This window comes from Paramisgurnus dabryanus, chromosome 18 (assembly GCF_030506205.2).
Source record: "Paramisgurnus dabryanus chromosome 18, PD_genome_1.1, whole genome shotgun sequence".
Lineage (NCBI taxonomy): Eukaryota > Metazoa > Chordata > Actinopteri > Cypriniformes > Cobitidae > Paramisgurnus > Paramisgurnus dabryanus.
The window spans coordinates 13527088-13548739 of NC_133354.1; the positions used below are offsets into that span (position 1 = coordinate 13527088).

The following is a 21652-nucleotide window of genomic DNA, read 5'->3' on the forward strand; positions in this document are numbered from 1 at the left end:
TATAGTGTGAATTGATTCAAGTTTGGCTCTGGCTAAAGTATATGGATGGTACTAAGCGTTTATGTGTATGTGCATGCGCGTCCAGTTCCCATTAAAAGCTCCCGTGGGAAATCCCAAACTTTCAAGTAATAAAAGTGACTTATGAGGATTGAGCCGATGTGTGTAAGGTTAGTGTCAGTGTTACTCTTCATTCCCTTCAACCTTGATGTCCACACAAACTTTCTCCATTCTGATTCATAAATAACAACGCTTGTTTTAACAAGACAGTTTAAGGATTCCTACAAGGTCCACACCTGAAAAACATCAAATGCTCACTTTGACGTGTTTGCTTGCAAGTCATTTAATTTTTGCATTTGTCCATTGTGTGTCAAGTGCTTATGCAGCTGTTATTTAATCATATTATGCTTCATAAAGTATGAAATAAGGCACGAATAATAATAAGCAATAAACATACACGTACATTTTCAAAAACATTCAAGTCCATTAAACGCACACCACATGCGTAAATTCAAGAGGCCACGCCGCGTTGCCGACTCGATGTCTTCATCTACTTAATGCGTCCATTTCACCCTGCTGAAAGTTCAGCTTGCAGAAAGACCAGATGTGTGCCTAACCTCTGACCCCATTACCTAAAGCAGAGCACCATTTGTGCCAAGGCCTGTAGTGGGGAGAACACCGCCGTCTCTTTTCTGCTGTGGTTTGTCTGATTGCCAACAGACGGCGACCGACAGCAGACGGCTGACGGCAGATCGACCGATGAAACAGTTGGGTGGTGTCATGACAACAATGACTCTACAACAGCTCTCACAAAGCTTTAACACATGCCGCTCATTAAGCATTTCGGTTAAGAGGAAGAATTAAGTGTCATACGTGCTCTTCTTTTAGTACGGGGATGAAGTCTAAAGCCAGGTACAGGACCGTCTGGTTTAGATAACAGAGATATCTAAATGCCTGTTTTCCTCTCTCTTTTAAAACAAACAGGCAACCCCCCAGAACCCGAGCGCTGATAACCCACAGCTCACCTTTCCTCCATTTATTTGATCAAGCTTGAAAGGAGGAACCAAACTTTGCAAGGTGTTTCGGTGTGCCTGTAAAGTTATGTGTTTGATACACTACTGTATGACATTGGACAAATGTAAAGCCGAAAGCGTATTGAACCTCTCTTCGCACACTTCTCACAAGTGCCAAGGGGAATTCCTACACAATGTGCTTGAACAGATGGTGCCGGGTGGGAGTCTGATGGGGGCATCAAAGCTTTAAAATGAGAACAGAGTCAATGTAAGACCCCTGTAATGTTACATCCCGTAAAGGATTTCAGTGAACATGAATGTAGGTAAGAATGTGAAAAGTAGGGTGGCCATTCGTGCCAGTTCCGCCGGACACATCCCGAACATGTTTTCGGGTGCATTCTTCGGAAGTCGTGTTGGTCGACCGCATACGTCATCAAGGTTTAATATTTCGGTTCAATTTCAGAAAAGCAACCGTTACATTTCAAGGTAAGAATGAAACTACAATGACTGTATGTCTTAAATATTAATTTTTTATGTATTTTAACTGAAATATGAGACCCTCAATGACGCTCAAAAAAACATGTTCGGACGTGTCCGGCGGAACTGGCACGAATGGCCACCCTAGTGAAAGGTGGCCATTCCACACCAGAATGGAGACAGATATGATTGTGAAAAATAATGGAGACTCAACAAGTGACGGCATAAAAAACCTATAGTTGGTCATACATGAATCTATAAGAACCATGCCAAATTTAAAAAAGTGCTCGTGGCATATGGTAGTTGGAGAGACAACAACACCTCCATCCCCCAAAACTCTCTCACTTCTATTCCCTCGTGGCTTTACTGGTCACCAAAGCCACAAATTCTCACAAAGATCCTCTCTAGTGCGGATGAGGAGAGGTGTTAGCGCTGACATTCAAGAGGAGGCTGGGGTCTGTTTGTCAGCACTTTAGGTTGTGTGTGTGCGTTGCGTATGCTGCGTGCGAGGTTGTGCACGTGTTTTTATAGTGGTTTCATTGGCTAGGCAATCCAAACACTGAACAAATTTGTCTGTCATCGGAAATTAGTTGAGGGAAAATCTCGACTGCTCCGCTAAGGCAGTTTACTCCAGACAGAGTACAGGAAGGTTCACTGAGGGCCTGGAGAATTAACAACGAAAACATAAAACTCTGCCTGGTCTGATAGTCTCTCATCCGTAAAACACAGCTACAGAGATTAAAATATATAACCGTAATAAAACACAAGTAGTTTTTTAAATGAAAGGTTAGGGTTAAATAAATATACATTTTATTACCGATATATTTCCACTGCTTGTAATTTCAGCTCTTTAAGGAAAAACCCTTACTATATTGCAGTAAGCCATTATATAGGACAACTGTGCACTGTAAAGAACTAAATTTCTGGCTTTCTCGTCTTTCTTTGTGCCGAGTCACACATTAGCAGATCTATTGAGAGTAAGCACGGTTTTGCTTGCTGTCCAAAAGATCTATTAAATTACTTGTTGTGTAACCTCGTATAGTTTATATACAAATTATGCTATCTATATTAAAGTAAAATACTCATAATGCCATTGGCTTTAAACCCTGTTTTGAACAGATTGCAATGTAGTGTTTTAGGTCTTTATTTATATGGACCTTGGGCTTTAAAGAAATATGTATACAGGAAACAGAATTACTAATTTGTTTAGTTCTCAGTAGGCAAACATGTCAGGAAAACTGAGTTGCACAACATTTTACTGTGCCATAGACTATTAGTCCATTTACATGTGTGCATTTGGCAAATGCATTCATCCAAAGCGTTCATTTTATCAGTATGTGGGGGATTCTCACAAAATCCAGATTTATAAGGTGTCCAGCATCAAAATTTTTAAAAAGCCCTTGAAGCCATTTTTTTTTGCACATATAAGATTAAGGTCTGAACTTACTATAACCCTTATTTTTAGAGGATTTCAAAAAGAATCATTTCCGCAACATGAAACTACATTAAATACATGCATTTACAAACTCATGTTTCGGTAATGAGAACTAAAAAGTTCAACTTTTATCTGGAGAGAAAAAATAAGAACTGCTTGCCTGGTAGCCATCTTGAGTGTCACAGTCAATTATGTCCCTTCCAACTAATTTTTCTTTAAAAATGTTAGTTCATTAAGGGCTTAAACAATGATTGAAAATTGTTGCGGAGGATGAGAAAATTGGTCTTGGACACGTTTATATTCCTTATTATTGTCTCTACATTTAGCAATGATTACCAAATACCACATGTTTCTTTACTGTAAATGTTTATAGTATAACATGCACTGAAGCTTTTTATTTGTTAAATTTTTTAATTATGAATATTTCCATGTCAAAGAACCCAAATCCAGTCATGGACACGTTGCGGATATTAAAATTTTCCCCTTAAATGTGGAAAAAACAACAAAATTGGTTTGTATGATGTCATTTGAAATCATGTGCCAAATAGTACATGCAGAGATGTTTGTAACTGTATGCTTCCTATTTTGAAACTCTTACTTTGCATTTACTTTTTTTATCAAAATCTTTCATGACACATCAAAAGTCTAATTTCGCGAGAATCACCAATGTGTGCTCCCTGGACACCAAAACCACAACCTTTGAGTTGCTAATGCAATGCTCTGGAAAGTCATAGGAACGGTAGTAAGTTTCGGTGTTCAGATACAAAAAGATCCTTCACTGCTTCTACTTTAATTTCCGCTTATTTTTAATGGTGTGATCCAGGACGCATCATCATTTGCTCCTGCGACTCATACCGTGAGCAGCGAACAGAGGTGATAAAATCTTCAAAAGGCTGGATGCAAAGTGTGGAAGCACTTTTTGAGTTCATCTAAAGTCACTTCTGAGCATGTTAGGTTGGTAATGAGTCTGGCCCCCAAAGTCCACTGATCTCCCCGAGCCCAGGAGCCAGGGGCCCGCAGAGCCCAGATCAAAGGTGCGAGTCACTGTCATCAGAAGGCAACGCAGGGTCAGCTGCAAAAGATGTCTTTTAATGGGGACCCCGTTTCTTTTATGGCCTAAAGGCGGGGGGTTAATTGAAAAGACATGCATGTCATAGGAGAGGCAATTCAAGGTTCCCAGGACAATTAAGGACCCTGTGTAAGGCCTGCAGACTGTGGAGGATCTCTGTGAGCAGGGCGGGTGAGGAGTGCTGAGGGTTCCCTACAAAAATATGTACGTTGGGTATAACATAAATACCATGGTACATTAATTTCAGTACCATCATTGTAGCGCAACACATCCACAGTACATTGTTATTTTGATCTCTGGATATTATCCAAAGATCTGATGGCAGGCAGGCAAGGGAAAGGTCCTCGTTTGTTGTGTGGTGAAAGCTCCGTCTGCAAGATTCCAACTTGTTGTTTTCAAACGAATGGACACATAGGGGGAGAAAAGAGTTTGAAGTGGATGGGGGTCTCTTTCACTCTCTCGCAAGCTTTGCTCATGATGCAGGTTGCACGAGGCTACAAATATGAGCCTGTCGGGGTTTTTGTAATTACCACAAGATGCGATAACCTGAGTCCTGTCATCCTGCCAAGAAAACATTGAACGCTGTTGAGCAGGGGGGCGGCCACCAACAGAGCCCGGGGTGAGAGCCAAGTCTACTGAGAGAAGATCACGCTAGGCCACCTCAAGGCTCCTCTCTGGACCACCACGGGACCACGAATGGCCGAGGACAGCGAAGTGTCATGTATGAGTTAAGGCGGGGATGGGCTTGTTAAAACTCGAAGTCTTTTCAATCATGTTATTTGAGCCCTAACAGGGACTTAAACAAGAGTACTTGACGGATTAAGTTGCACCGCTAGAAAGTCTGGGATATTTTGAGAGAGTACCTTGGCCAATGCTTTGAATAACGCAGTGAAATTGTGTTTGTCAGAACCGCCGCAATACACTGTAGATGTAACAAAACATAACATCTGCCAGGAAAAAATAATCCTCCTCTCCTGAGTCATGGCATCGCTGTAAAGGTTTTTGTTGACTTTTAAACACTTAAATGACTGCACAGGCACACTTTAATGTGCCACATAAAATGTAATGGACTCACATGCACAGGTGTTGCATGCTCTTGGTAATATCTTAAAAATGTTGATTAGATAATGAATGCTCCGAGATACTGATACTGGCCATAAAAATGCACATTTCACAATAGTAATAATATATAACTGGTATTTGGCAGGCACTGGAAATGAAAGGGAGGCCGTTCTTAAATGTTTAAGGTGTGGAAGAAGAAGAAAGCGGTGAGAAGATGAAGAGAAGAACTGCGTCTAGATGCCTCGGTGATGTTTTGGTTGTGCAAATCCAGTCTTTTGTTGCAGACCTGCATTTCGGCTTCAGTGCAGACAGGAAAAACACTCCTGCGACTCATAAAAAAATCGCCTTGTTTTGGTCTGACAGACCACATCAAACGCTCGAAAGCAAACAGGTGCTTTTCTGCCAGAAGATACAGGCTTTATTTTGACATTGCACACTTTAAAGACCAGCCATCAAATGAAGTGTAGACATGACAGAATGCGCACACGAACAGTATGACATCACTCACATGGGGGTGCGTGTGCCCGCGTGTACACGCAACTGTGCATCTGTGTATACACTGTGTGTCTGTGATGTTTAATATATATTTTTTATCCGAATTTTGAAGTCTTTGTGGGGTGCTATATTGCCCTTTGATCATGGATTATTATTCCTCCTAATCCTAATGAGTCTGTGATCCCATCTGCGCCCCTTCCTTTATTCTGTGGCCCTTGTTCATGAACCTGAGGCGAGGGAGGATAGAGGAGAGCAGTCTAGGTCTCCTTACATCTTCTCCTGGTGACTGAAACATGAGCTCATGTGGAGGAACTGCTTTGAGATCCACTTAATCCCTCTGTTGTAGCTGCGCTTGTGCGCCGCTCCACAGGTGTGGATTTAATTCCCCAGCATTACATGTCTTCTGGCTCAATGCAGACACCAATATTAGTCTTTTCGGATGATTCAAGATAGTTTGTGTACTTCTGAAGATTAATAATTTATTCAATTTTATGGGTACGTTGTATTTTCAGTTGAAGAACTCAAATGCAAAACCCTTCAAGTGCATCCGACATTTTCTTGTAAATGAGCATTTTTAGTTTAGTCATTTCACTTAATTGGCATTGAAAGGGTTGTTAGTCAGTAATTGAAATGCCTTATTTTTACAAATTTCACTTTTTAGTCATTTCATTGGTATTAAACAAATTTGACCGTCTTTCGCTAAGTACATGCAAAAATCTTTACTTCTAAAAAAAGGCTCTAGGCACTCTTTACTGTCCTTTCTAAATAAACTAATGGGATATTCGTATGATAATGTTTTTGGGGCTTTTATGCCTTTATTTAGTCAGGATAGTGCATAGTTAACCGGTAAAATGTTGGGTGGAGATAGGGGCAGTGCCGGCGCCAGCCGAGCGCTGATGAGGGGGCGTCTAAAATACCAGAGGGGGCGATCACATGAATGCATATAATTCCCCCAGCTAGAAAATACATAGGTTTGGTACATTAAGTTTTAAAGTGTTATAAACAAACATCTCTGTAATACAACCACAAAAACTACAGCTATAGTGAGCAACGTACAGAGCTCTGAACAATACAACAACAACAAAAAAACGCATACCTAACGTCACATATTAGCACAACACTACTCATTAGAAGTGCAGACCCAGAGGTAGAAATACATTTTACGTAATGGTGGGGGGCAGTGTTGGCAAATAGAGTTGATGGTTTTCAGCCCAAAACGGTCCAAACGCAACATTTTATCAACATTTTGTTTCAATTTGATCATATAACGTAGTTATTTTAACTGCCACAAGTAATGCACCAAGCTAGCGATTAAGCAGCTAGAGAACCACAATAGCAAAATGGCAATAACTCGTTTACATATACAGCTATGCTGTAGGATAGGCTAATTCAAATTCGTTAATTATAAATTTAACAATGTCTGTTTTTTATCTATTTACTCCTGATAAACAGGTGTGTGAGAGAGAGAGAGATCGTACAGGCTTACCTTTAACGTTAAATGCAGAACAATAATAGGCTGTTGGTTGTACGTTGACTTGCAAGGATGCTGAAGAACATGAACATCTGAACTTTTCAAAACTATGTACAGTCTGGCTGAAGTTCATGGTGCCCGAATTGACTTAATGACAGCCGAATATTTGGATCTTTGCACCTGAAATGCTCCGATAATTCATCCACGCCACGGCATTAATTGATGTGTGACAATCCGGAGTCCGGTTTGTAGAACTTCCAATGCTATTTTCCATATATCCATTGCTACAGGGCAGGCCCAGGTCACTCTCACACTCCTGTCTGTACATTTTTATATAATTTCCCACTTCGACATCTTGATTTCCCTCTGAGACTCAGAACGCGGGCTCATTGTCGGCGTGCCTCAAGCCGTCAACACAAACTTGTTCAACTTCAGGCGCGGCTGCAAGAACCAACAACCACATGACGTCAAAGTACCGCGAGAACGATTCGAGAAATCATACTAAGTGTCGTTTCGTCTCGCGGCATTTTGACGTCTTCGCCTGATGAATTCGAACAAGCCTATAGGCTATACATGAGTGGGCGTGTGTCACGGTAGAATACATGCACACTTGTTTTTTTGTTTTGTTAAATAATTAGACTTTAAAATTCCCTTTAGGAAGACAATACACAAGGCAAACGTGATTTTTAAATAGCGCATTTTATCATTAAAATCCCATTCAACATTAATGGTGATCTGAGGGGGCGGGATAGTGCCAGTGAGGGGGCGACGCCCCCTCGTGGCGCCGGCCCTGGATAGGGGAGCGAGATTGCCATAGGACCTCCGAGACAGTAATGGACCTAGGGTCGCCGTGAGCACACTGGTGCTATGTCGGCACACTAACCGCAGGGATGATGTTTTTTATATAAATTAACCAGCAAATCTTCCTGAGTCAGCCAGTTAAACCCCCTGGTTTATTTGGCTGGTTGACCATGCACGTACTTTACATTTTGCTTGAACATCTACAACCAATATGTCGGTTCTCAGCTGGTCTTTACAGCAGGGCAGGTAGACAGCCTTTGAGCTTTTAAAGCTTAGTTTAAAAGGCTTGTTGAATAGTTGTTCATACGGCAAAGATAAGGGCATTGAGAAATGTATAGTTCACATAAGCAACAAGGTAAACCGAACTGCTTGCGTTTATCAAAGGCCAGAAGCTGCAGGCAAAAGCTCCTTTAACCCCATACACAAACACAAGATCAGTTAGTCCTGCTTTCTACTAGGACCGGACTAATCCCATCTGAAGCGTGATGGCTTTATGGGTTTATATAATTGCCTTCAAAAGGTAAAACAGTAATGCTTACCACAACTTGAAACGCTAATGGTTGCAAGTCCATGCCAGCATGGCTTTTGGCTCTGAAAACCAACAAAGAAAGCAAAATGTTACTTTTCTGTATAAACGAGCGCTTACAGTATGAACATAAAAAGTAATTGTTTTAAATAATGCCTGGGATTTACATCTCTGTTGGAGAAAGATCAAACATATCAAGTCAGACTGTTGTATATTTTAGTAGTAGGATGATGTGGTGGATTGTGGGTAACAGACCTATTATACAGGGTCGCAGTGATTACAAAATCACCACACATTAACGCAAGTTTATTTTCATGATTATGACCTTGTGATCGCTCTTTCACTTCATTGATACAATTTCATGTTATGTACAATATCATATCAAGTGCATCTTGTTTGTCACAATATAAATGTTAAATGAAATACTCATGCATGCATGCATAATTGAATACCATCTTACAGACTACAACGCTTTTATGTGGACTTTATGTAAATGACATGTTTACTTTTGTTTTGTAGGTACACTCGAAATCAAGTCTGTGGATGTGGGCATCGTTGCCATCAAGGGGATTCAAAGCAATTACTACCTTGCAATTAACAAGAAAGGGGTGGTCTACGGGGCGGTAAGCATCATTTTCTCTTCGATTCTCTTTTAATCAAAAAGTTCAAATGAATGGACTCCACAACAAATAATGATAACATTTCATAATCCCATCCAAGCGCAAGTCGTACTTCTTATCGGAATTTTTAAACAACATGGAGTATTTCTAAACTATTTATAGAAAATCAGCTTTTTTACAAGCTTTCAGAAAGATCAGTCAGTTCTTGGTTCCTCTCAGTGTCTTTGATGTAAAAGAGTCTGCTCTATTTCTCATGTCTCTGAGCACTTAAAGTCGTTTTAAAAGGGCAGTTCCACTCCATTGCCTGTAAATAATCCCTCAGCAAAAGTCGGCTTTAGCAAAAGAGTTCTGTCATCTTTAAAAAAAGTAAGTCGAGAAGGCCCTCTTCCTTACACTGTAGTTTCTCCCCTAATACTGCTCCATGCATGCGTTCTCCTCCATTCACAAACCAGCCATACAATCCTCCACTCCCTCTTTGTTCTGCTCTCTCTCTTGCCCCATTGCCTTTCATTCACCCGCTCTCATGAATGGCACATGTTACCCGAAACAGGGAAAAATAGTGGTGGACTTTTCCCAACAGTGAAATCAACTGAGAAGACGGGAAAAGTCCCAAAATGCAAACTCCTTCGCCTTGGGTCTGATGTCTTGTTGTGCTGTGTACTTACTTAAAGGTGCAGTGTGTAATTTTTTGAAAGATCTTTTGCAGAAATGCAAAATAATATACAAAACTATATTATCAGGGGTGTGTAAAGACCTTTCATAATGAACGTTATGTTTTTATTACCTTAGAATGAGATGTTTTATCTACATACACCGAGGGTCCCCTTACGTGGAAGTCGCCATTTTGTGCCGCCATGTTTCTACAGAAGCCCTTAACGGACAAACTCTTGTTACTAAGTTGTCTCTGACGATGACATGTTTTTCCGGCGTTGACTACCATAGCTTCTCTATACGTTTTAAAAGCGAGGGTTGAGCAGTGGACTGAGCCATTGGTTGCAATTCGCAACCTCACCACTAGATGTTGCTAAAATTTACACACTGCACATTTAATGTTTGATAACTTTGTAAAATAAAATCACATGCACTTTTTTTCTAACCGTAGCAACAATAATATTGGTATGATTCGCATTAGGTTTTAAATAAATCAACTGACAGACAGACAATCAGGAAGACAAACATATTCTGTCTGGATCCAACACAGCAGCCCTTATAAATATACACTAATACGCTACAGTACATGCATGACACCATTAACTCAATGGCAAATGAAACTTTCTGTCGATAGTGTCTGACTCGCGTCTGTCTTCTTCCTGCAGAGGGATTTCGGCATCGACTGCAAGCTGATAGAGAGGATAGAGGAGAACAGGTACAACACATACGCCTCGGCCGAGTGGAGGAACAAAAAAAAGCCGATGTTCGTGGGTTTGAGCGCCAACGGGAAGCCGATGAGAGCCAAAAAGACACGGAGAAAAAATACAGCCACACACTTTCTCCCCATTCCAATCGTGTAGCTAGAAACCCAGCAGAGTGGGAACATTTAACTGCACTGAGAGAAGTCTTGCAATTTTTTCGACAGTATATTGGCCGTTTGGAGCAGATGGCATTACGAAAACGAACTAAGAGAACAGACTGTTGTCACATATTTGTTTTTAAGTTATTGGCACCAGGGAAAAATATAGGACATTTTTATATGCCAAACCCTTTTCTAGCGAAGAAAAGGTTGGACCAAAGTTGACGGAGAGGTGTCGGACATAACTGCCGGAAGCCTCCGGGAATGAACTGAGACCTTGTGTGTAGTTGTGTGTGTGACCTTCGGATGCAGTTATTTATACTGTACTAACTCATACGAAACACTCTGACGCTCTCAAACTGTGTGATACAGTGGAGTAAACGTTATGCAAATACTTACTGGAAGCACTTGTCCAAGGTGCAAGACTGAGAGACCGAGACGGAGACTCAGCATCCTTCCATCTGAATTTAGTCAAGCTAGCACCATAGCATAAACAAATCTAACATTATTAACATGCAAAGGCCACTGTATTTCTTATTTCCATTCTTTACCTGACTGCTTTTGAATAAATTATTTATTTTATGTAATATTTAAAGGAAAACAAAGGCAAAAAACATCAAATGGACATTTTTTATCATTTATGCTCCTCTTTAAAAAAAGCTATTCTATTGGTAACACATGAATAAATAAATAAATAAATAAATATATTTCTCCTTACCTAGCAGACGTTGTGTCCGTGCAAGAATGCGATTTTCTTTTGTTTACCTCAGAAGTAAAATTTATCTGTGTGAAGAAAAAAACTTGTTAATATCGTGCTTTATCAAAAGAACTAGATACCAGTGGCGGCTCGTGACTGCTCATCCGAGAGTCACAAATTCAAAATTAGTGTTCGGAGTGTCATGTGTGTTGCTTTCATTTTCAAAATATGTGTTTGTTGCGTCATGTTTTGTCAAAATAAGTGCCTGCTGCACAGGCGTCAAATAATGATAAATTATTTATGTATTCACATTCACAAAATACACGCAAGACACTCCTTTAACGTGATAGGTGATACGTGATAGACATAATTTCACTCGACACGCCAAACACTTATTTTAAAAAAAGGAACCACACACGACGGGGTACAAACATGTTGTGAGGAACTTCGCATCGAGCGCCTTCAAAAAAATAATTCACCGGCCGCCACTGCTAGATACATGTGAACAAGATTTCTTGATTTAAACAATTAATTTCCTGCACCTTTCAAAGCAGACCGTTATTGTATTACAATGACTTTCCAAATCTACACCATAAATATCTACAGCACACTGTAAAAAAGGATGTCAAATCAACATATAGTTTTATCGTACTTTAACTTAACAAATTAAGTTAAACAGTTTCAACTTGTTTTTTATAAGTTATCACGTGTCAAACCTTAAAATAGTAGGTTGATTTGGACTTGTAAAACCAAGTTGTTTTAAAGTCATGCTGCAATTTTTACAGTGTAGAAAATCAAAAGCTATCTCCCGGTTTTAAAGACAAAGCTTGACACATGTTTGAGCTGTCTCAATTGAAAATAACTTGCCCTGACATATCTTAAAATGTGCCATTGATTTGTCACAAGATACACACCAATAATGTTTTTTTCTAAGGCATGTTTATTAAAGATTCTAAAACATCTTAATTTAACTAATGCTGCGTTCACATCAGCTGCGGTAGAGGCATCAATCGCAATGTGATTTCAATGTAAAGTCAATGTAAAGATGCGTGTCGCGTCTAGGAGGTCTCGCAGCGCGAATGAGGCATTTAGACGCGGTAGACGCGATTCCGCCTTATTCGCGCGTTTAGTTCGCGAATTGAGCGCTGCCGCGGGAAACGCACGAGTTGAAATATCTGAACTTTGGCAGAAAAATGCGCCGTGTTAACCAATCAGGAGCTTGCTCTAGTAGTGACGTGATTACAGGAAGCGAGCGGAGTCACAGAAGCCCCTCCCATGACGCGAATTTCCGGGTGAATGTCTCAATGACTAGAATTTCAAGCTTGAATGAAGCGAGTACACTCAAAATGTTCAAGCATCCAACTACACGCGGTAGACACGAATTTGACGCCTCAAACGCATCTGGTGTGAACCCACAGTAAGGCCTAGTCCTGGCTTTGGCTAAGCCTTGTTTGTGAAACCCAGCCTTTAAACTTGTATTGCAAATATACAAATCTATAACCATGATTTATTCGCTCAGTATTATTCCCACAAATCATTTTGAGTTCTACAACTTAAAGCTATCAAACTGTTTCGTTCTTCCTCATCTGCTTCAAAGAGCTGCTGACAAGGACATGTGGCGTGTATGTAAATATTGGCTGTTGTTTGTGGCCTGATTTTCATTATGTCTTTTGTAATGTTCAGACTAGTGCCAGAAATTAACAAGGTAAGAAATGACAGCGAGTTTGGACTAAATATTCATAGCTGCTGCAAAGTGGTCAATGTGGGTATTTTGCGTTCACATGAAAACAATGGCATTTCTTCAGAAACATATTTGACTTTCCCAGGCAATTCCCATTGTTTAAAGTCGAATATTGATGTGTTTGTTTAGATGTCCTTTATAAACATCTTTTCATGTACAATTACACCAAAATCGATTCAAGACACCACCGCATAAATTCTGGGCTTTATTCGCAATGGGCACATTCAAAGCATCGTTCCACCTTCTAGACTGCAAAATATAAATACTATAAAATTGGCTATCTAGAGATATATCTCACCCTGGCACAGGACCGCAATTTCACAATTCACAAGTTTGTGCCGAGATTTTCCTGTCAGCGCTCAACTTAATGAAAAAAATTAAATCAAGACGTCAATGACGAAACAAAGATGGAAAATAAGTACAAATATCAGTTGTGCTAAGTCTGCGCTCTTCTGTTGGTTTCTGAAAGAGCCACGGAGTCTTTTGGCTCCTGCGGGGAGAACCGGATTCAGATGCATCATGCATATTCAATGTGCAGAGCTGAAGGAATTCCCATTTGTTGGTTTTAGCTGAAATATATATTGTGACCTTCACAGCTTCACAACTTTACTCTTTCCCCAAAGGAATCTGTGGCTTGTTGACCAAACCGCAGGAGCAGCTGTGAGCGTTTCATTCCAGAAAAGGTTGCTTGGAGAGCAGCAACAGACAGGGCAGATTTTAATAGCCCCAAGGGTAGCTTGTGTATTTTTGGAGCTGGATGTGGTGACGTTGATCCAAGCCTGAAGAGTTCCAGTAACAGAGGTGCTCTACTATCATTAGCGATCAACGAGTTTTCGAAAAACATCTAACCTTGTGTCAGCTAACATAAAAGAGTGAAACGGCTAAATATAGGGAATTTGCAGACTCGCGCGCTAAACACAGGGCCGGTTCAGACTGAGATTTGGATCTGGTGAGATCTCCTGAGGTTTCCAATTTCTGGTCAGCAGGTGTGTCAAACATTTGCCTTGGCTTTGGCTGAGATGAGGCATGTGTTTATCAATTCAGCTCGTGCGAGAACGGAGATATCGATGCCCTGCCAACTCCAGGCAACATTGAGCCTTTAGCAGAACAGAGAAGTGAATTTACAAACTATCACGGAGCAATATTTTGCATTTGAATGTAAGTTAATACGGCCAAAGTGGGGCTGTTTTTTTCTTTCTTTTCATGCATGTGTTGGGATAAGACCAACTTGACTTGTCAAATATGATTTGAAGACAAGAAAGTATTCACTTGAGATTGAAAGATAAGCAAGATCTTTCACAGACAGCCCTTTCTTGCCCAGACGAAAGTTTTCAGTGTGTTTAAATGAACGTACGGGGCTGAAACGCTTTGGGTTTGGGAAACATGCTGCTAATGAAGTTGGTGTTTATTTGATCTGTCAACCACATTTATACGTTTTAGTCAATAACATTGTTTTCTGGAACAGCAAGTGAACTTGATTAAAGACAACTGCGATATGTAATAAATATGAAGCTTTAGAGTTGCTCAGCTTAATGGAAACCTTACTGTAAAACAATGAATCACAAAGTAACATTACAGTAATAGTGCTGAATATTTACACTTTAATAAATAATTGAGAGATATATAAACTTACTGAAGTGGTTGGATGAAAAAATAACTGACTTCATTATACAGTATAACTTGGAAAAAACATAATTCATTTTTTTCATACTTCGAAGTTCACAGCAACTTTTTCGAATAGAAAGTGCAACACACCTCCTCCCCGTTTTCACCCCAAATTTTCCATTGACCTTCAGAGTCATCATTTGTAAATGCCACTGTGTGATGAACAGTCCTTCAGAACCACGGACAGCTCTGCTTTAGTCTTTAGAGAAAGTAAGGCTGATTTTAATTGACAGATACAGTACGTACAGTAGACCAATGACTTTGTTTAACAATCCAACTGTAAGTTTTCTTCTTTAAGATGCAACCACTTAGCTGGCTGAAAAAAGTTTGCCATCATCACATTTTTAGCAAATAACAAACAGTATTGGTTTAAAAGCATTTAGGGATTGTGCCCAAGAACTGTGGGATAAAACAGAACATTTGGCTCTTAGATGACTAAGCATGCAAGTATAAAAACAGGTCAAGAGGTCAGAGGTAGATCCAATAAAAAACAGCTGGATCTTCTCTTATCCTCACACCTAGAAGCATCACATGTCTTCTCACTGTACTTGGTAATCCAGACGCTTTAGGTTGATATATAAGACTTTTGCATTCTTGAACATTGTACTATAATCAAGGCCTTCACAATAAACTGATTCACATTTGCAAAATGTGCAAAAAATCAGTGTGGAAGTAGTTTGGCAGACTGTGTGATTTTGATAATGATGATGCCTTTTCACCCGCTGGATGAAATTATATGTCAGGATTGTGAACTCTTTCCATTTGTTGCATGAAAGATAATCTTTAAAATGTGTGTAGAGACCACAGGACCCTGCTTATTCATCACGTTTGCCATCCAAAAACGTCACTAATGAAAAGCAAAATCAAACATTTTAAGAAATGCTTTCCTCATACAAAGAAGCATAGCACACCTGTAAGTGATAGATATGTGCGTTGGAGAAAAGACCAATAAAGTCCAAAACCAAACACAATCCACTTGCAAAACCATATAAAAATGTATTTATTAGCAGCGTTTAGATCGCATGATCTTCATCAGGCATTAACAAACTATGCAAATGACAAAATCACAGTAAAGAATCCTCAATTACCAATCAAACTGAATGACTGAATACCTCATTAACACCACGTCACAGTATTTAATCCACAATCATATACACTCACCTAAAGGATTATTGGGAACACCTGTTCAATTTCTTATTAATGCAATTATCTAATCAACCAATCACATGGCAGTTGCTTCAATGCATTTAGGCATGTGGTCCTGGTCAAGACCATCTCCTGAACTATAAACTGAATGTCAGAATGGGAAAAAAGGTGATTTAAGCAATTTTGAGCATGGCATGGTTGTAAGTGCCAGACGGGCCGGTCTGAGTATTTCACATTTTGCTCAGTTACTGGGATTTTCACGCACAACCATTTCTAGGGTTTACAAAGAAGGTGTAAAAAGGGAAAAAAAACATCCAGTATGCGGCAGTCCTGTGGGCGAAAATGCCTTGCTGTTGCTAGAGGTCAGAGGAGAATGGGCCGACTGATTCAAGCTGATGGAAGAGCAACTTTGACTGAAATAACCACCGAGGTATGCAGCAAAGCATATGTGAAGCCACAACACGCACAGCCTTGAGGCGGATGGGCTACAACAGCAGAAGACCTCACTAGTTTCCACTACAAATAGGAAAAAGAGGCTACAATTTGCACAAGCTCACCAAAATTGGACAGTTGGAGACTGGAAAAATGTTGCCTGGTCTGATGAGTCTCGAGTTCTGTTGAGACATTCAGATGGTAGAGTCAGAATTGAGCGTAAACAGAATGAGAACATGGATTATCATGCCTTGTTACCATGATAATGTGTGGGGGATGGTTTTCTTGGCACACTTTAGGCCCCTAAGTGCCAATTGGGCATCGTTTAAATGCCACAGCCTACCTGAGCATTGTTTCTGACCATGTCCTTCCCTTTATGACCACCATGTACCCATCCTCTGATGGCTACTTCCAGCAGGATAAAGCACCATGTCACAAAGCTTGAATCATTTCAAATTGGTTTCTTTGACATGACAATGGGTTCACTGTACTAAAATGGCCCCCACAGTCACCAGATCTCAACCCAATAGAGCATCTTTGGGATGTGGTGGAACGGGAGCTTGGTTCCCTGAAAGATGCTGTCCAAACAATATGGGCCAACATTTTTAAAGAATGCTTTCAGCACCTTGTTGAATCAATGCCATGTAGAATTAAGGCAGTTCTGAAGGCAAAAGGGGGTCAAACACAGTATTAGTATGGTGTTCCTAATAATCCTTTAGGTAAGTGTATATACTGTATATACGATTAAAAGATTTTTATATATATTTTTTTTTACATAATTTCTTCACTGTAATTGGTCATGTTATCAATTTAAATACAATGCAGTTTGAATAGTATGTTGATGCCTGATGAAGAAATGCTACCCCAAATAGGCTGATCTCTGGGTTTTAACACAAATGCTTTTTATTTAACAGAAAACATTTCTCTTAACGTTTTCCATTGGATTCTGCTCTTCTACTAAAACAGAAAAAATAAGCTATTACGTACATACAAACAGAACATAATTGCTTTAAACAAATAGGGAATGCCTTTAGCACAAGGTTGTGAGGCAATTTGCCGTATCCAAACATTACAGCATTTCATCACTCTATCCTCGACATTCCATCCGCATGCATTATTTTGTTTTTTCTGTGGCTAATATCTGGGTGGCCTGGCGTGCTGTCACACATGGTTTTGTGTGTATATCCACTGTGATGAGAAACCTCAGAGCTTCTGTCTGCAGGCTTTGGAGGACTCTCGGTGGTGAGAGGTCTTGGAGCTCTCCTCTTCAAGGTCGAATTGCATCATTAGCTAACCTTGACATGAAACTTCCCCTCTATCACCTGCTTATTGGACAGAAAAATAAATCTGGTTCCTCTCAAAAAGACATACTGTACGTTCATACTTCAGTAAAGTTTAACTGTGTGGAAGAGTTATTTTATTTAAATCAGAGACAGCAGCCGGATTAGGATGACAAGTGACTTTTAACTAGGGAATACAGTGACTACTTAATTAGTCAATTTGTTTTGCCAGTTGACATGTGATGAATTGTGAAGTATAATTGTAAACATATGCATTTTGGAATTACACAAGCATGACAATTAAGTGAACCCACAGCCCTTTGTGTTGACAAAACATTATTACTAACCACCCTGCGTGTGCCGCAGACATGTGTTCAAAGTCAAAGTCCTGGCAAAGTACACTAAAACAAAAGATTTGTAAATAAAAGTCAAATGGCATGTGATTTTAGTTTAAATAAGCTGAATGAATGCTCGCATTGTGTAAGGGGCGGGGCCATGCTCGGTGGCTCCTGTGCGTCATCGAGTCACCATTTTAGCCCAGCCTAAATAATCCTGAACACCCACAATTCAGTACTACAGTATTTGTAAGGTGTTACAGCAATACATTTACAGTGGCAAGAAACCGTTTAGAATTTCATGTTTTTCTGAATAAATTTGTCATAAAATGTGATCTGACTTCATCTAAGTCAAGGGTATTGACAAACATAATGTGTCAAAAAATAATTACACAAAAAATTCTGATCTTTCATATGTTTATTGAACACACTGATTCAACATTTAAATGGCAGTGGAAAAAGTAAGTGAACCCTGAGAATTAATAACTGGTCGACCCCGCCTTGGCAGCAATAACCTCAACCAGGCGCTTCCTGTAGCTGTGGATAAGATCTGAACATGGTTGAGGAATTTTAGCCCATTCTTCCTGGCAGAACTGCTTTAGTTCTGTCATATTCTTTGGACGTCTCATGTGTATGGCCCTGTTTGAGTCAATTCATTGCATCTCTATTGGGTTGAGGTCTGGGCTCTGACTTGGCCACTCCAAAAGGCGGATTTTGTTTTTCTGAAGCCATTCTGTTGTGGACTTACTCCCGTGTTTTGGGTCGTTGTCCTGTTGCATCAGCTGACATACAGACATTCTCACATTATCCTGAAGAATTGTCTGATATACTTGGGAATTCATCTTCCCCTCAGTAATTCATACTTTACAGTTGGGATGATGTTTTCATGATGATATGCCATGCCCTTTCTACGCAAGATGTAGCACTGTGTGTTTTTTCCAAATAGTTCAATCTTAGTTTCATCAGTCCACAAAACATTTTGCCAATACCGCTGTGAAGCATCAATGTGCTCTTTTGCAACCTTCAGGCGTGCAGCAATGTTTTTTTTAGTAAGTCGTGGCTTCCTTTGTGGTGTCCTGCTGTGGATACCCTGCTTGTTCAGGGTTTGACATATAGTAGACTCATGAACAGAGATGTTAGCAAGTTCCAAGGATGCCTTCACATTTTTTCTTTACCTCATTGATGATTCTTCGTTGTGCTCTTGGTGTCATTTTGACTGGGTGCCCACTTCTTGGTAGAGTAGCAACAGTCTCAAAGCGTCTCCATTTGTAGATTGTTTGCCTGTAGACTGTAAATTCGGTCTTTGAAATAACTTTGTAACCCTTTCCAGATTTATGTAAAGCAACAATTCTTCATTGTAGCTCCTCTGAAAGCTCTTTTTGGCGAGGCGTGGCTCACATAAGCTTGATCTTCTTGTGCAGAACAAACTCCAAATGTTTGAGGGGTTTTTATCAGTCAAAGTAGCTGTAGTCCACACAACCAAACGTACTGTATTATCTTAACCAGACTCCAGGTATGCTAAAACCTGACTCCAATAAGCTTTTTTTAGGTCATTAACTCAAGGGTTCACATACTTTTTCCACAAGTACTCTGAGGTTCTCAATAAAAACATGAAAGATCAGAATTTTATTTGTATAATTATTTTTAGACACATTATATTTGTCAATACCTTTGACTTAGATCAGGGATGGGCAACTTCGGTCCTGGAGGGCCGGTGTCCTGCAGATTTTAGCTCCAACTTGCCAACTTGAAGTCTTTCCAAAGTTGTATGAAAAAATCTGATCTCCCTACGCATCAAATGCTGAAAATCAAGATTTTGAAATGTAAGTCAATTTATTGTGTTGGCACATTATATAACAATATCACTTAAACTTGCACTGTCCCATACAACATGACAGCACCATAGCCTATCCCTGTCCAGTAAATGATCATGCCAAACTTTTTTGTGTGTTAACTTAAAATTAAGCCAGCCTTTCCTATCGGGGCACATTATTTGATTTTTATTTTATCTTAAGCACAAAGTGACAAGCCATAGCAAAAACGTGGTTACTATTTCATTTGAATTTCAGGCGTATAATTGACAGATATCTAGTATAGAAATCTGCACCATATGTTGCATAAAGAACATTTAGGCTAAACCTTCTTAAAATATAAAAACTGTGAAATAAAGAAAAAAGTGTTTTTGCTAGAATTGGGCAATATGTTTTAAGGGCTGAGAAATGATGAGGGCCATTAATGTTTCTGGAACACTGTGTGAATTTTAATCTATGCTTGATGTGTGGAAAGATCAAACATGTGCTCAAAAACCTTTTATATCCCATTCAGACTAGAACTTAAATGACTATAAATATAACTAATAATAATAATAATGCTGTCTTGATTTCAAATGGCTATACATAAATTTCATATTCTGTTACATTTATACATAAACTGATTATACATTTCATACTGCATACGATATGTGGTGATACTTTCATTTTTTACTAAATGTTTCTCACTGTAACATTTTGTAACCAATACAGCACAACCACAACCATCTGTATTCAAATAATACAAAATGTGTTGGCTTTATTTAACTTCTTGTCCTAATATACTTTAGTGCTAAAATTACACAGAGAGTACACATTTTAAAAGCCTTTTTGTAAAATGTAAAACACATGCGGCCTGCATATGAAATCAATAAAACATCCTCTGGGCCTTTGTCCCCAATTTCAGCCATCAAACCACTGTAGACAATAGCTTTAGGAGCAACTTTCTTTCTTTTTTTCCAGGTAGTTTTGCTGAATTGTATCATCACACTATTGAATAAATAAAAAGCCAGAATTTTGTCAACAATGCCACTACTCCCATATCATATTATTAAGACAAAGTCAATTAGCCTATACTTACAAAAAGCTTTTGAGTTGCACTTCATTTTCATAGTAATCCACCACCTATGGCACAGCATTTTCACTTTTATGGCAGGAAGACTTTTGTTCACAACTAGTTCAACAGAGGCCCCATTTCCTTTGAATGGAAAACTTCAAACCGAAGTGTCAGTCTCCAGTCCTGCAATAGCAGTAGCATTCATTTTGTGTGGTCATACTGTCAGGGACGTTTTCAAGTGGCATGTATTGATCTCTTACGAGCAACTGTTACTTATTACATTTTCTTGTTAAGAGGCTTAAGGGGGTGGGCCAATAGAAACAGCTTATTCTTATGGTTTCAGCATTTTCAGCAATGACATTGTGAAATCAACCAGAGAATTCACCAGAATGATCCCTCTTTGGTCATTCGCCCATAAAGTTTGTATTGTTTTAGCACAGTTAATAAAGGAACCAAAAGTGTAAACATACTTACAGTTAGGTCCATAAATATTGGGACAGAGGCACATTTTGTGTTATTTCAGCTGTTCACAAAAATGTATTCCATTTAATGAATATTGGCTTAAAGTGCACACTCTCAACTTTATTTAGAGGGGATTCATGTTCAAATTGGCTGAAGGATTTAGGAATCCAAAAAGCAATGGGACCAAAAGCAATGGGAAAGTTTTTATGGACATTTATTGTCTATTTTTTTAAATGATTTCCTCATAAATAAAGCATGGAGCCACACAATGCCACACTTACAATCAATTCCAGACCTTAACATGCTTTATTCATGAGGAAATTATTTAACAAATAGATAATTCATGTCCATAAAACAGCTTTTAAGTCAACTGTCCCATTACTTTTGGTCCCTTTAAAATAACACAAAATGTGCTTCTGTACATCATTAGATGAATTTCTGCTTCCCTTATCACTAAAGGATTACATAAATGTCTCCTTCAAACAAAAAAGTTTTATGTCAGCTTTAGTTAAAGCACACTGTTAATCTATAATAACCCTAATTTACATATTAT

The 21652-nt window shown here is 39.3% G+C and overlaps 1 protein-coding gene and 1 long non-coding RNA gene across 2 annotated transcripts in view; one reads left to right on the forward strand and one right to left on the reverse strand.

Moving 5' to 3' along the window:
* The window catches only part of fgf10a (fibroblast growth factor 10a), a 16397-nt gene extending 5267 nt beyond the window's left edge, over positions 1-11130 (forward strand). The window contains exons 2-3 of the mRNA XM_065286759.2: positions 8866-8969; positions 10283-11130. Of these exons, the coding sequence (XP_065142831.1) occupies positions 8866-8969; positions 10283-10477 (299 nt within the window). The 3' untranslated portion in view covers positions 10478-11130. The remainder of the gene's footprint in view (positions 1-8865; positions 8970-10282) is intronic.
* Positions 10876-21652, reverse strand: part of LOC135776214 (uncharacterized) — a 28281-nt gene continuing 17504 nt past the window's right edge. Inside the window, exons 4-5 of the long non-coding RNA XR_010544089.2 lie at positions 11195-11259; positions 10876-10952 (exon numbers count right to left, since the gene is read on the reverse strand). This is a non-coding gene — a long non-coding RNA (uncharacterized lncRNA). The remainder of the gene's footprint in view (positions 10953-11194; positions 11260-21652) is intronic.